The sequence below is a fragment of the Carcharodon carcharias genome, chromosome 6 (assembly GCF_017639515.1).
Source record: "Carcharodon carcharias isolate sCarCar2 chromosome 6, sCarCar2.pri, whole genome shotgun sequence".
In the NCBI taxonomy this organism is placed as follows: domain Eukaryota; kingdom Metazoa; phylum Chordata; class Chondrichthyes; order Lamniformes; family Lamnidae; genus Carcharodon; species Carcharodon carcharias.
The window spans coordinates 59,611,723-59,628,458 of record NC_054472.1 but is presented as its reverse complement, the minus strand read 5'-3'; the positions used below and the strand labels follow the sequence as shown (position 1 = coordinate 59,628,458).

The window sequence follows — 16,736 nt, the reverse complement described above, 5'->3', positions numbered from 1 at the left end:
GGGCACAAACTGCTTCCCTATCTGAGGAATCATGAATGGTACTGAACATTGTAGTGAATATCCCCACCTTATGATGGAGGAAAGGACATTGGAGAGACAGCTGAAGATGGTCGGACACAGGACTACCCCGAGGAACTTCTGAAGCAATGTCCTGGGATTGAAATGATTGACCTCCAACAGCCACAACCATCTTCCTTTGTGTTAGGTATGACTCCAACTAGTGGAGAGTTTGCCCCCTGATTCCCATTGACTCCAGTTGTGTAAGGGCTCCTTAATGCTGCACTCGGTCAAACGTTGCCTTGATGTCAATGGCAGCTGCTCTCACTTCACCTCGAGTTTTGTCCATGTTTGGACCAAGACTGTAACGAGGTCAGGAGCTAAATGGCCGTGTCGGAACCATTCTCACACAAAGAAACATGCAACTCTGAAACAATTATTATTATCCATTACTGTTTCCTTCAACATCTTCCTTCTCCATCTAGCTTAAGGTAACCCTTTTTTATTTATACAGTTTTGTCCCTTTACTGTGTTTATTTTTAAGTCAGAGTCAAGTCTTTCACTTTCCAACCAAGTTTATTAGCTTAAACTCACATGCAGCAGTGTCAGGTTACCAGTTTTGTCCAAGTGGAGTCTGTCCCCTGTTTACACCTCCTTTCCCAAAAGTTGCGCACTTCCTCGCAGGTTTGAAACCCCCCCCACCCCACCACCACATCACAATTCTTATGCATTTAACTGTCGAATTTTCCTCTGCCTAATCTGATCCAATATATAACAAGATAAAAGCAAAGTACTACAGATGCTGGAAACCGGAAACAAAAACAAAAATTGCTGGAAAAACTCAGCAAGTCTGATAGCATCAGTGGAGAGAAAGACAGAGTTAATGTTTTGAGTCTGTATGACTCTTCTTCAGAACTAAAGAGAACAAAAATACGGTGAAATATATACTGGTTAAGGGGGGTAGGACAGGTGAAGCTGGATAGAAGGCCAGCGACAGGTGGTGGCAAAGGAGAGATTGTGAAAGATGTCATAAACAAAAGGTCGAAGGGGTGTTGATGGTGGTGATAATGGCTAAAGGAGGTGCTAACGATGACAGTAAGAGTAGAAAACAGGGTGAGAAGTGACAGATGGCCCTATTGGGGGTGGGGTGGGGGGAGGGGACAGTGAGGGGAAAAAAGATCAAAATGGGCTAAAAGGTGGAGATAAAACAATAAATGGAAATAAATTTAAGAAATAATAATAGAAATAGGTGGGAAAAATATATAAATGTAAAAATAAATATTTGGAAAAAGTGGATCAAAAGGGGGTGAAGATGGAGAACAGAGTTCACGGTCTGAAGTTGTTGAACACAATGTTAAGTCCAGAAGGCTGTAAAGTGCCTAATCGGAAGATGAGGTGCTGTTCCTGCAGTTTGCATTGAGCTTCACTGGAACATTGCAGCAGGCCAAGTATGGACATGTGGGCATGACAGCAGGGTGGTGTGTTGAAATGGCAAGTGACAGGAAGGTCTGGGTCATGCTTGCGGACAGACCGAAGGCGTTCTGCCAGGCGGTCACCCAGTGTGCGTTTGGTCTCTTCAATGTAGAGGAGACCGCATTGGAAGCAGCGAATGCAGTGGACCAAATCGAGGGAAGTGCAAGTGAAGCGCTTCTTCGCTTGAAAGGAGTGTTTTGGCCCTTGGACAGTGAGAGGGGGGGGAGTAAAGGGGCAGGTGTTGCACCTTCTGCGATTGCATGGGAAGGTGCTGTGGGAGGGGGTTGAGGTGTTGGGGGTGATGGAGGAGTGGACCAGGGTGTCCTGGAGGGGTACGTAAAAGTTTCCATAGGTATGTGAAGAAAAAAAGATTGGCGAAGACAAAAGTAGATCCCTTACAGTTAGAAACAGGGGAATTTATAATGGGGGACAAAGAAATAGCTGACCAACTAACTACATATTTTGGTTCCATTTTCACAAAGGAGGACACAAATATCATCCCAGAAATGATGGGGAACACAGGGTTTAGTGAGAGGGAGGAACTGAAGAGAAATCAGTATTAGTAGGGAAGTGGTGTTGGGGAAATTGATAGGATTGAAGGCTGATAAATCCCCAGGGCCTGATAATCTACATCCCAGAGTACTTAAGGAAGTGGCCCTAGAAATAGTGATGCATTGGTGGTCATCTTCCGAGATTCTATAGACTCTGGAACAGTTCCTACAGATTGGAGGGTAGCTAATGTAACCCCGCTATTTAAAAAGGGAGGTGGAGAGAAAACAGGGAATTATAGACCAGTCAGCCTGATGTCGGTAGTGGGGAAAATTCTAGAGTCCATTATAAAAGAGTTAATAGCTGAACACTTGGAAAACAGTGGCAGATTTGGACAGAGTCAACATGGATTTATGAAAGGAAAATCATGCTTGACGAATCTACTGCAATTTTTCGAGAACATAACTAGTAAAGTTGATGAGGGAGCCAGTGGATATGGTTTATTTGGACTTCCAGAAACTTTCTACAAAGACACACATTAGAGATTAGCCTGTAAAATTAAAGCGCATGGGATTGGGGGTAGTGTACTGAGATGGATAGAAAACTGGTTGGCAGACAGGGAACAAGGAGTAGGAATAAACAGGTCTTTTTTCCGAATCGCAGGCAGTGGCTTGTGGGGTACCCACAGGGATTGGTGCTAGGACCCCAGCTATTCACAATATATATTAATGATTTAGAAGAGAGAACTAAATGTAATATCTCCAAATTTGCAGTGACACAAAGCTGGGTGGGAGGGTGAACTGTGAGGAGGATGCAGAGATGCTTCAGCATGATTTGGACAAGCTGAGTGAGTGGGCAAATGCATGGTAGATGCAGTACAATGTGGATAAATGTGAAGTTATCCACTTTGGTAGCAAAACCAGGAAGGCAGATTATCTGAATGGCTATAAATTGAGTGAGGGAAATGTGCTATGAGGACACCCAGGTCTTGTTCATCAGGCACTGAAGGTAAGTATGCAAGTGCAGCGGACGGTAAAGGTGGCAAATGGTATGCTGGCCTTCATAGCGAGAGGATTCGAGTACAGGAACAGGGATATCTTGCTGTAATTATACAGGGCCTTGGTGAGACCACATCTGGAATAGTGTGTGCAGTTTTGGTCTCCTTATCTGAGGAAGGATGTCCCAACTATAAAGAAAGTGCAGCGAAGGTTTACGAAACTGATTCCTGGGATGGCAGGACTGACGTATGAGGAGAAATTGAGTCGGTTAGGATTATATTCGCTGGAGTTCAGGAGAATGAGGGGGGATCTCATAGAAACCAATAAAACTCTAACAGAACTAGATGCAGGAAGGATGTTCCCGATGGTGGGGGAGTCCAGAACCAGGGGTCACATTCTGAGGATACGGGGTAGACCATTTAGGACTGAGATGAGGCGATATTTCTTCACCCAGAGAGTGGTGAGCCTGTGGAATTCGCTACCACAGAAAGTAGTGGAGGCCAAAACATTGTATGTTTTCAAGGGGGAGTTAGATATAACTCTTGGGGTGAAAGGGATCAAAGGATATGGGGAGAAAGTGGGAGCAGGCTATTGAGTTGGATGATCAGCCATGATCATAATGAATGGTGGAGCAGGCTCGAAAGGCCGAACAGGCTACTCCTGCTCCTATTTTCTATGTTTCTATAAATATATATAACAAACTGTATTCTTGAGTTTATTAAAATCTTGAGGCCTTGCTTTTCAGGTTTCTTCCAAGCTCCCAATCTTGAACAAAAACCCTTCTTCAGTCTCTTTGCATAGTAGTTTCATGTTGAATATCGTGAGAGTTTGTCAATCAAACCCTCCCAAAACTATTTACACTTGTTCCCTGACATTTTTCACTCTGGGAATGGGGGTGGGGGTAGTGGAGCAGACTGTTTTGCAATGCAAATCACACCAGTGAATATACCTGCCTGGTTATGGATTCATCTACTCTTAATAACAGTCCTTTCCGATGCTGACTGTCCTGCTGCTCTCTTTCCCATGAAGCTGTGGCCCATACTAAGCACTAATCCTGTGTCTTGCCTGTTTCCTGATTGCACCTTTGGGTTTCATTTCCTCTTCCTGTCACCTTGTCTCAGCCACCCCCTTCTTCATCTCAGTGACCAGGCTTAGTCATGCTGTAGGAATTCTGATTTAAAGCTTTTTCCCCAGTCAATGTGTTATATTGAGGTGCTCAAGTTACACAGTTGGCTGTTTAAGTAACCGCTTGATTGGGTATACAGGCTGCCCACTTTATTTTTTATTTCCCACACATTTCATTGAAGGCAGATTTGCCATCTTGTTTGATTTTGGCAATTTTAGGAGGCCTTGTTGGATCCCAGCAAATTAACTATACCTGCTTAATTCCCTCCATAGTCTTCCTCTTTCTTGTTGAGATGTTTTGTTCTCCCCAACTATCAAAATTATGAACTGTTTGAAAGTACCTCCTCAATGCTCCCTTGTCAGTTCTACCTAGTGAATTTTATTGTGTATAATGATTCTATTAGCTATATCCAGATGTTGCTACCATTGTCCAACTGGTGTCTGGTCTTCATTTAACACCCCTGATGAACATAAATTAAACTCAAAAAGATTTTGTACAATTTACTAGAATTCAAAACAGAAAGACCATGATTAAACTTATAGAGAAGTCTGGTTAGATCACTGAGTATGGTGCACAGTTCTTGGCTTCATATTAAAAAAAGTCTGGAGAAAGTGCAAAAAAAGATTTAGAAGGATGATACCAAAACTGAGAGTGTACAGCTAAGACTAAGGCTGCTTTCTCTAGAAAAGATGAGCCTGAAAGGTGACCTGATAACATTCTTTAAAATTATGAAGGGGTTCAATAGAATAGGTGTAGAGATGTTGTTCCCATTTGTGGTCCAAAACTTGGGGCCATAAATACAACATATTCATTAATTAATCCAATAAGGAATTCAGCAGAAACTTCTTTACTGATAAGAATATGAAACTCACTACCACACGGACCAGTTAAGACAATTAGCAAAGATGCATTTAAGCAGATGCGAGACAAGCACATGAGGGAGAAAAGAATAGAGATTGTCTTGATAGGTTGAGGTGAAGTAAGGTTGGAGGGGGCTCATGTTAAGCATAAGCAGTTGCAGAACACCTAGTGATCTTAATGGTCTGTTTCTGTGTTGCGTAATTCAATGTACATATGGCCACCCTGCTGAACATTTCTGTGCAATACAGAAGGAAATCTATATATCCCCAAAAGTTTTGGATCCTGAATATTAGTCCCTAATTTCTGAAGCAAAAAAAAAACCCACCCAGTTTAAAAACCACACAAAATCTAATTCAAAGCTTTAAGACAGCCCATAATTATGATCCGATCGCAATACAAAGCTGATGACTTTTAAACTACATATGCTGCAATACATTAATATTTATTAATTATTTGGACCTGCCAAGTGTAGAGAAACTATTTACAATTTTGTTTTGTAAATTAAGTACTAGCAGACAACTATTTGTACCTCATGTAACCAATGTACTGATGAAACAGAACCTATTTCAGTTGCATTTCTTCCCAAGGCTTTACAGCTTGCAATTTTGTTAAATATTGAGAAATTCTTGCAACTGTTCCACACTCATGCTTGATGAGATTAGACAAATACTTACTCAAACAGCAAATTGGGGGGTTTCAGGACTGAATTATGTAGTCAAAAATGTTAGCTGGATTAAATAATGTTCTTGCATCTGTGAGACACTCTTGTGATGCAATTGTGCACACATCTTTCAATTTGATCAAGATTAGCCATAAAAGTTTTGTTAATAATATGTAGATAAATTTAATTTGTGAATTCTTCTGTTGTGCTATGATTAAGAGGTTATAAGTGCACCAATGCCATACTGGTTGATTAAAGCTGATATATTAACATAAACTGCTTTTGATTGAAATATCAAATGCTACAGCAGGAATTTTTTGTAAAAGATCATAAATTATTAGGATTAGCAATTGTTCACAATTAATTTTATTTGCAAATGTGTGCTATGCAAAACGTAATTTTAATGCATATTTTAATATATCTCAAATCTTATACAATAGCACATTACAAATCCAGTGGATACAGCAATTCTCTTTAGATCTGCTCCACTGACAGACCTAACAGTCATTGAACCATTAACTATGCGAGAAGCTGCTTATAACTAAAAGAACGGCATTGCACAAATCTTAGCCTGACAAGTTGAGATGCATTAGACCTGGTGTAGTAGCAGGAAGCTTCAACCACTTAATTTTCTTTTTATTAATTATTTACAATCTTTTAATTTTTTTAAAATTGCAACGTTTATTGCAGAATGGCAGAATTATATATTCTGTTGAAAGATATACAAATTAAAGCATATTATTTAAATTGCGAGCAACTTAAAGCAAAAAAACAAAGTTTTCTGATACCAATGTTTTTTTTATGTCTCAAAGCTTAGATGGAATGAATAAGCCTTTCAACAATTTGCAGGCCAGAGTGAAATTAGATAAGAATGATTTACTATTAATAATTTAATCTGGTCTACTGTGGTGTCTGAGGAGGGGTGACAGCAGTAGTTGACATAAATTGTTTAATTATTTCCAAAATACTGATAAGTACATTGAATAATCAGGTAATAAAGTTATCAAAGTAATTTTAAGTTTGGCACATGTGTGGAAAATAGAGAACTCGTACTCAAGTTGTTTGATGTTTAATTCTGATGTTATGTAAGAATGCTTTGGCCTGCAGAAGAAAAAGTACAAGCAACACAGACTGTAAATGAAGAAAGCAGATGAATCCAGAGAGGTCGGGCTTTTCAGTACACTAGGATATGTTTTCATGGTTCATAAAACTAATCTTAAAATAGTCAATACAAACAAATTGCATTATATTACTGAGCAATTCTGGCTGCAATTTCTAAATGAACCTACGTACTGTCTAAAAGGGTGTTTCCAGAATAGCTAGTTAAATGGGTTTCGAATCAGTGCTAAATTTTGGGTAATAGGTTTTTCTTTAACTTTTCCCTGTGGACAAACTTACCCTTCAGGAGTGAAATCTTTCTCCTTACAGACTTCCATTAATTTTGGAGTCAGTCTGTACGCCTTCAGTGACAGAGAACCCTGTGCAGTTTTAATGGGATCTGGAAACAGAAAGGAAAAAAAAAGTATGTTAATTCTTAAAACTACATGCATTCAGCAGAGAAATAACCACTCAAGTGGCATTATGTCATTCTGCTGTAGAAAGGTTACGATAGTTGTGTCAGTCACATTGGATCCTCACCAGGGCTACACTTTTTTAGTTACAGGATACCTGACTAATGAAGACATGAAAAAAAAGACCTAGGATGACCCTGTATTATAAGCAAGACGACAATTTATAGACAGAAAATGCTGGAAAAACTCAACAGATTAGGCAGCATCTGTAGAGAGGGAAACAGAGTTAATGTTTCAGTCCGTGACCTTTCATCAGAAGTGGGGAAAAGTTAGACATGAAATAGATTAAATTTTTTACATCTCTAACTTTTATTTATAGACATTTGGAGCTGAATCTAATTTCTACAGTGTGCGCTATTTAGAGTGATTATTGTTATTATATTTGGATATCACATGCAAAGGAGGGCATATGGTCGTCCAACACTTTTCTGTACATCAGTTGCCGGAATAGTAGCATACTGGTCATGTTACTGTACTAGGCCAATGATCTGAAGACATGAGTTCAAATCCTACCACAGTGGTTGGGGAATCTGAAATAAGTTAATTAAATAAATCTGTAATAAGATGCTAGTATCAATAATGGTGATCATGTAAAGGACAGACACTGAATACAGAAAAGACCAGGGGCCCTGACAACATCCCGGCAGTAAGACTGAAGACTTATGCTCCAGAAGTAGCCAAACCATAGCCAAGCTGTTCCAGTACCACTAGAACCCTGGCAGCTACCCAACAGTGTGGAAAACTTCCCAGGCATGTCCTGTCTACAAAAAACAAGACAATTCAATCTGGTCAATTACCATCCCATTAGTCTACACTTGATCTTTAGCAAAGTGATGGAAGGTGTCACCAAAACAGAGCTATCAAGCGGCACTTACACAGCAATACTTGCTTACCGATGCTGAGATTAGGTTCCATCAGGGCCACGCAGCTCCTGGCCTCATTACAGCCTTGCTCTAAACACGGGCAAGGAGCTGAACCTAAGAGGTGAGGTGAGAGTGACTTCCCTTGACATCAAGGTAGCATTTGGCCAAGTGTGGCATCAAGGGTCCCGAGCAAAATTGAACTCGATGGTAATTGTGGGAAAACTGGTTGGAAATATATCTAGTACAAAGGAAGATGGCTGTAACTGATGCAGGCCAATCATCTCAGCCCCAGGACATTGCTGCAGGAGTGGGGGTGTTCACTGATGACTACACAGTGTTCAGTACAATTTACAACTCAAGATACTGAGCAATCATATCCTTTGGCAACAAGGCCTGTACAACATTCAGGTGTGTGTTGTTAAGTGGCAAATAACATTAGCATCACACAAATGACCATCTCCAACAAGAGAGAATCTAACCATCTTCCCTTGAAGTTCAGTGGCATTACCGCCATTATCAACTTCCTGGCATTTACCATTGACCAGAAACTTAGCTTGGCCAGTCATATCAATATTGTGACTGTAACAGCAAGTCAGTCTAGGAATTCTGTGGCCAGAAACTCATCTCCTGACTCCCCAAAGCCTGTACACCATCAACTATGCTCAAGTCAGGAGTGTGATTAAATACTCTCCACTTGCTTGGATCAGTGCAGCTCCAACAACACTCAAGAAGCTGGACACAATCTAGGACAAAGCAGTCCACTTGGTTGGTGCCCCATTACCACCTTAAATAGTCACCGGCTCCAACACTGGTGCATCAGTGTGCATCAAATAGTCAAATCTCCTTCAACAGCACCTCCAATACCTGTGATTTCTACCACAAAGACATCAGACTTGGGAACACGACATCTGCAAGTTCCCCTTCAAGCCACACACCATGCTGACTTGGAACTATATCACCGTTCCTTCACTGTCAGTTGGTCAAAATCCTGGAACTTCCTACCTAAAAGTATTGGAATGTACCTACAACAGGTGGGCTGCAGTGATTCAAGGAGGCAATTCACCAATACCTTCTCAAGGTAATTATGGATAAACAACAGATGCTGTCCTTGCCAGAGATGCGCACATCCCATTAATAATTTCAAAAATCTGATACACTAATTTTATTAAGGAAAGGAATCTACTGCAATTACTGGTTTATATATGATTCCAAACCCACAGCAATGTGGGCTTCAGTCAGGTGGTAAGAACACCAACAGGAAGGAAACCTTGGCTTCTTCCTCAACAATCTATCTGTTGTAGATGCATCCACCCATTGTAAATGCATCTATCCGTGACAGTCCTCAGCAGCCTACTCTCAAGCATCGAGAAACTGATGGAAGGGAGTCGGTGACAGTAGCTCAAGCCTATCAATGCCCCGTCTTCACACAGAGGGCATCCTCCATCATGTTATATGGGGTAGATTCAGAACACCACAAAACTGGGCAGCGTGAACCATCAGCAGCAGAATTGTACTCCACCAGAATCTGCAACTTAATGGCCCAACTTAACTTTACCAATCTACCATTACCATAAAAATCAACCCTGGTTCAATGGGGAGTGCAAAAGAACAGGCCAGCAAAAGCACCAAACATTCTTAAAAATGAGGTGCCAATCTGGTGAAGCTACAGCACAAGACTATAAGCATGCTAAACAATAGAAGTAGCATGCTACAGAGGTAAACAAAACAGACAACGGGTCAGATTAATGTTCCGTAATCCTGCCACATCAAATTGTGAATGGTGATGGAAAATTAAACAACTAAAAGGAGGAGGAGGCTCCATGAACGTCCCCAACCTCAACAATGGTGGAGTCCTGTACATTTGTTTGAAAGACAAGGTACAACCAACTTCAGCCTGATGTGCTGAGTGGATGATCCAAGTCGGCCTTCTTCTGAGATCCCCACCAGCACAAAAGGCAGTCTTCAGCCAATTCAATTCACTCCATGTGATATCAAGAAACAGTGTACTGCATACAGCCAAGGGCACAGGTCCCAGCAACATCCCAGCCGTAGCGTTAAAGACATCAGGACTAGCTGCATCTCTAACCGAGCTATTCCAGTGCAGTTGCAACACTTGCCTCTGCCTGACAAAGCAGAAAATTTCCCAGATATATCCTGTCCACAAAATGCAGGACAAATCCAATCCTGTCAATTACCGTTCCATTAGCCTACTCCCAATCATTGGCAAACTGATGGAAGGAGTCACTGACAGTACTATCAAACGACACTTTTCACCAATAAACTGCTCACCAATGCTCAGTTTGGATTCTGCCAGGACTCAGCTTCAGGCCTCATAACAGCCTTGGCCCAAACATCCACTAAAGAGCAGACAAGGGGCGAGGTGACAGTGAATATCAAATGGAAGATTTGACCGAGTATGGCATCAAGGAGCCCTAACAAAATTGAAGTTTATGGGAATCAGAGGGAAAACTCTCCAGTGGCTGGAGTCAGGCCGAGCACAATGGTAGATGGTTGTAGCCATTGCAGGCCAATCATGTTAGCCCCAGGGCATCACTGCAGGTGTTACATAAATCAGTGTACTAGGCCAAACCATCTTCAGCTGCTTCATAGCTTGGCCGAAATAGCAAAGTGGTTATGGTACTGGATTTGTAACCCCAAGATCAAGAGTTCAAATCTCACAATGGCAAACTATGAAACAATGTAACTTCATCTGAAACAGATGGAAACAGGTTTACTCAAAAAGAGTATCAAGAGTTCATTTGCTTGGCCGAAATAGCCAAGTGGTTATGGTACTGGGTTTGTAACCCCAAGATCAAGAGTTCAAATCTCACAATGGCAAACTATGAAACAATGTAACTTCATCTGAAACAGATGGAAACAGGTTTACTCAAAAAGAGTATCAAGAGTTCAAATCTCACAATAGCAAACTATGAAACAATGTAACTTCATCTGAAACAGATGGAAACGGGTTTGTACCCGAAAGGGTTTCAGCTGCTTCATCAATGACCTTCCCTCCATCATAAGGTCAGAAGTTACGATGTTTGCTGATGATTGTGAAGTGTTCAATAACACTCACATCTCATCAGATCATGAGGCAGTCTATGCCCACATGCAAATAGATCTGTATAACATTCAGGCTTGGCTGATAAGTGGCAAGTAACCTGCATGCTATACCAAATGCCAGGCAATGACCATCTCCAACAAGAGACAATCTAACCATCTTCCCTTGACATTCAAACAGCATTTCCAACATGGAATCCCTACCATCTACATCCTGGGGTGTGTCACCATTAACCAGAAATTTAATCAGACTAGCCACATAAATTTTGTGGTTACAAGAAGCTAGGTATTATGTGGCAACTGACTCACCTCCTGACTCCTCAATATCTTACCATCACCTACAAGGCACAAAAAAGACAATGTGCAATCATATAGTGCTTTTCACAACCTCAGGACATCCCAAAGTGCTCAACAGCTAATGAAGTGCTTTTGATGTGCAGTCATTGTTATAATGTAAAAAATGTGACAGGCAATTTACACACAGCAAGATCCCATTAACAGTAATGTGATAACATTCAGATAATCTGTTTTTGTGATGTTGAATAAGGGATAAATATTGGCCAGGACACCATGGTGGGATGGAATACTGTCCACTTGCCTGAATGTGTGCAGAGTCAACAATTGTCAAGAAGCTTGATACCATTCAGGACAAAACAGCCCATTTTCTTGGCACCCAATCCACCTCTTTAAACATTCATTCCCTCTGCTACCAGCACACTGGGGGTGCAGTATGTGCCATCTATAAGATGCAATGCAGCAACTCACCAAGGCATCTTCATTCAACAGCATTGCCTAAACCTGCGACTGCTACAATCTAGAACAGGGGCAGCAGGAGCATGGAAACACCTACAATTCCAAGTTCCCTTCCAAGTCACGCACCATCCTCATTTGGAAATATATCACTGTTCATTGTTACCAGACCAAAGTCCTGGAACTCCCTCCCCAACATCACCATGAGAGCATCTTCACCAGATGAGCTGCAGTAGTTCATGAAGGTGGTTCATCACCTTCGCAAGGACAGTAACTAGTGTTGCCAGCAACACACACACATGCCATGAATGAATGAATGAAAAGCTGCATAGACAGTGTCTATACCTTGATGCAGTGACTCCTCTATACTTGGTGGGAAAAAAACTAAACTTTTATATCCATAATGAGAATTCTTGCACTGATGGAGAGAGTTGTTTTGACATACCAAACATCCATGGGTTATATTTTATATTCCTGGTCAGATCACTCAAACTCCAGAAATTCTCTGGAACCATGACTAAAATGCATCTCAAAAAAAATCTCTCTTGGGGAGTGAAAGCTATGAATTGGTAGAGAACCTGATTCTCAAACATCTATATTTGGGGGGAAATGGAAAATGTGTTCTTCTGAGGACAGTCTGAGTCTTGTTAGGGCAGAGTAAAGAGAACTTGATATTATATTTAAATCATACTAAACCAGAGAGACTTAATGCTTAAAGATGACAGTGTCCAGAAAATGAAAAAAAAACAAGGATCTAGCAATACCAAATATCACAAGGAATACATGACCCACAATTGTCTTGCAAGTGACAAATTTGGCTTTTGTCCCATCAGCATTAAGCACAATTCTCTGAATAGGAAGGGTGTGCAGAACACCCACAGGGAGGTATAAAAGAACAATTTGTAGTAACTCCAGTTTCCCTACCTTGCTATTTACTCAGAAAAGGCATGGTGTGGAAAATTACTGCACCTATTCTTCTATGGTAAACTGCACTGGCATATTAATGCAATCTACCACTGTACTATCATGTGTAGATTAAACCCATACACCTAATCTGAAGATTGTAAATTTATATGCATACAGTGAAATCAATTTATCTTGGGTCCATTATCAATTTATTTAATGTAATCTTAGTTTTCTGTTTAAACAGATGAAATTGGTCAAGCTTTCTTCTGATAAAATGTTGGGTTTAGTCACATTTCTACAGCACCATTTTCAAGGTACATGGGTTTTATTTCCCCGTTAATTATATTTGCTAAACTTGGGAGAAAACGTGCAAAAGTATTTTCATATAAATGGAAAACTGAAACACAAAACAAATTCCTACATATAAGTAATGATGTAGAACAGAACATTTGATACAAATGGAAAATTCAGGAGGAAATGTTAAAAAAAATTCCAATGAATAAAGTATATTTTAACAGCTTTTCTACTGTAATCCGATTGTTAACATACTGAAACAATTTTTGTGTTACCCAAAGATTAATCGTGTTCATTAGTATTTTTTCTGACAGATATTCAGGATGTAACATTTACTTCTCGGTTGGAAACTTTGTAACAGCCTGCCAGCTATGGCAAATAGTGAGCTTGGGGAAGGCAATAAAGATGTTTTACCTACAGCTATGATACTGCACAGAACATCTGGTTTAGTGACTAAAGGAAACGCCACTAAATGGGCAGAAAGAAGAAAATCTTTGTGCTAAGAACAGTCTACGTTTTGTGAGCGCCTGTCAGATGAGAAATCTGGCAAAATGTGTCATAACTGTAAGGTCACGTACTGAGCCAGACTCAAGCAATCAGTTTTTGTTAGACATCTGGTCCTGTTCCACCCGCCATCAACAAGGGGGAAGAGGAATGAAAAAAAAATGAAGCAGCAACTTCAGCATTCCAGAATGTACACATCAGGGCTCTGATAGCAAAAAAAATAAACAGAAAGAAGGAAACCCTGTCTAGACTGAGCTGCTGCTAGGGCCGAGGCAGACACTGGGTTGGTATTTACTGAGAGGGGCTGCCAGGCAGCACTGCCAGGTAAACAGCAAAGTAGAAGAAATGAATAGGAAAACGTCACTGACCGTAGATGAGGACCACAGACTCTTCAATTGCGTGTTGGTAACTAAACTGGGAATCCAACAGAGCTCGGCTGACAAAAGAACCATAGCAAGTCGACTGGTACCAACCAACGTGGAGGTGGTCAATGTTAACATGACGCAAGCTTCTCATCATTTCCATTTGGTATTGAACTGAAAAACAAAACAGAAATAAACCATCATTTAAAAAAAAAATTTACAATTTAAACAGCTTAAACTGCTGATTTATTTTATGATTTAATATGAATCTATCCTCAATAAACTTCACCACTCAAATAAAAAATTAAACACTTATCTGAACTATCAACTCTTAACTCAGTATAGAAGGGAATACGACCCCATGTGTAGCTGACATCAAAAACTGCTGGTTTGAATGCTACTGTTCAATAATTATCCCCCAGTTCAGCCCATAGGTTATTGATTCTTTTGTAGACACATGCAATGCTAAACTACTCTGATATGGAGGAGCAAAAAAAAAAATCCAACTAACTGAATCCACTAGCTACCATTCATATTTTTATAGTTCCCATTTAAACACTGTTAAGAATTTATTTAAACTTGCTCTATACTATGGTTTCCATTGTATGTTACTCTTCACTGTAAATTGTACTCAAAGCCTTAAAGTTTTCAGTAAAACCTCTCAGGCTAGATAGAAAATACTACCGTTGTATGGAGCATATTTAAATTGGTATCCTGAAGGTGATTGAAATTGTCAATCAAAGATCATATACATTTTCAACCAGCATTGAAATGTACAAGAGATACTTGTGAACATCAGGTAATTTATAATCATCCTGAGAAAATCTACTTCTGATCAGGGATTTTAAGCACATTATTATATTATTATATAGAAACTGTTGCAACGCAAAAATATGTGGAAAATATTCTAATTATAATCTTAGAATTACTAGCCCGAACAATCAGCAACTATTGCAGATAGTGGGAATTAGGCAGCATGCAATGGTATCATCCAGTTTGACCTGTGCAGAATTTTAGTAATAAATTTGTAAGGCCCGCACAAATGTCAAACTTATTTGGTATAGCAATAGCTATTATTTGGGATTGTGACCATCCAAAAAAGATATCAATTTTATCCCATTTCCTTAAAATATTGTTGACAGAAAGTCTAAAATGCTCAGCACCACAAAACAAAATGGTCAGCCACACCCCAGACATTAAAATTAAACAAGGCTGGTGACTCATAGTTGACCATCAAACTTGACTACTACTTAAATCTCAAAATAATTTTCTGTTGCTTTCTCTAGCTGGAAATGTGCCTGGTGGCTTATAACCATCCCAAATAATTAAAGGATCCAAAACCTTCCCAAGGTCTAATAGAGATGGGCAACAAATGCCGACCTTGCCAGTGTCATTCACATCCCATGAACTAATAAAAAATAAATTACTATTCCACACACCTGAAAACAGCTATCAAACAAATTACAGAATGCCAATTATAGCATTGTTATTTGTCTTGATTGACATGAAAAAAGGTTAAATATGAGAATGCTTAATAATCACTTTTCATTGTTGAAGCAATGTTTAATTAAAATAAAAACATAGGATAGTCATACATCGTGTCTATCAAAATAGTAACTTTAAAATGGCTGCAAATTTTATCCCAATTATATTTTCAACAATACTTAATAGTATGCAGCATCTTGCCTACACAAATGAAGATTACCTTTACTTGACACACATATCAATAGGGTGTCCTTAGAATTTAGGTGGGTAAAACTTAAATACTTTTTGAAGTTGGTCAGTTGCCAACTGCTTTTTTTGATACATGATTCAATTTTTATGGACCTTGCTATTTAGATGCTACTTCTTCCTGCGAGTAAAATTGTTCTACAAAATGTGCAGTTATGTTTCGCCTGAAAGAAGCTGTATCATAAAATACAGGTATAGTTCTCCAAATCCAGCAACTGTGGGACCCTGGCCGTGCTGGATTTTGGGTTGAGTGGTTCGGGTTGTGGGCAGTTTGAGTCAAGCTAGGCCGGGCGGGGAGAAGGGTCGCTTGGAGCAGGATATAGAGCGGCGTGTGAATTGGCGAAGCTGATGACAAGTCAGGAGCCACACTGTGCCAATGCAGCACCTAGCCAAATCGTCCAAGTAAATTCCTTTTTAAATTATTCAGCTAATATTGGTGTATGGGATATTATAAAAGTGTCCGGGTTTTTGGCAACTCTAGTTTGTGGTCACCCAGATTTGAGACACGGTGTATCTACCAGGAAATGTGGAAAATTGCCCAGGTATGTCCTGTCGGAAAAAAGCTGGACAAATCAAACTCAGCCAATTACTGCCCCATCAGTCTACTCTATCATCAGCAAAGTGATGAAAAGTGTCTTTGACAGCTCTATCAAACAGCACTTTACTCAGCAATAACCTGCTCACTGACACTCAGTTTGGATTCCGCCAGGACTGCTCAGCTTGCAACCTCATTACAGCCTTGCTCCAAACACGGGCTGAAGAGCTGAACTCAAGAGATGAGGTGGCGGTGACTGCCCTTGACATCAAGGCAGCATTTGAGCAAATGTGGCATCAAGGAGCCCAAGCAAAACTGGCGTCAATGGGAATCAGGAGAAAACTCTCCACTGGTTACAGCCATGCCTAGCACAAAGGAAGATGGTTGTGGCTGTTGGAACACAATGATCTCAGTCCCAGGACATTGCTGCAGGGAGTTCTTCAGGGTCAGTCCTAAGCCCAATCATCTTCAGCTGCTTCATCAATGACCTTCCTCCATCATAAGATCAGAAGTGGGGACATTTGCTGGTGATTGCTCTATGTTCAACACCATTCA

At 40.2% G+C, this 16,736-nt stretch overlaps 1 protein-coding gene across 1 annotated transcript in view; it reads right to left on the bottom strand.

Annotated features, from left to right (window-relative positions):
- The window catches only part of eif3hb (eukaryotic translation initiation factor 3, subunit H, b), a 163,904-nt gene that overhangs the window by 39,756 nt on the left and 107,412 nt on the right, over positions 1–16,736 (bottom strand). The window contains exons 3-4 of the mRNA XM_041189488.1: positions 13,922–14,089; positions 7,004–7,103 (exon numbers count right to left, since the gene is read on the bottom strand). Of these exons, the coding sequence (XP_041045422.1) occupies positions 7,004–7,103; positions 13,922–14,089 (268 nt within the window). The remainder of the gene's footprint in view (positions 1–7,003; positions 7,104–13,921; positions 14,090–16,736) is intronic.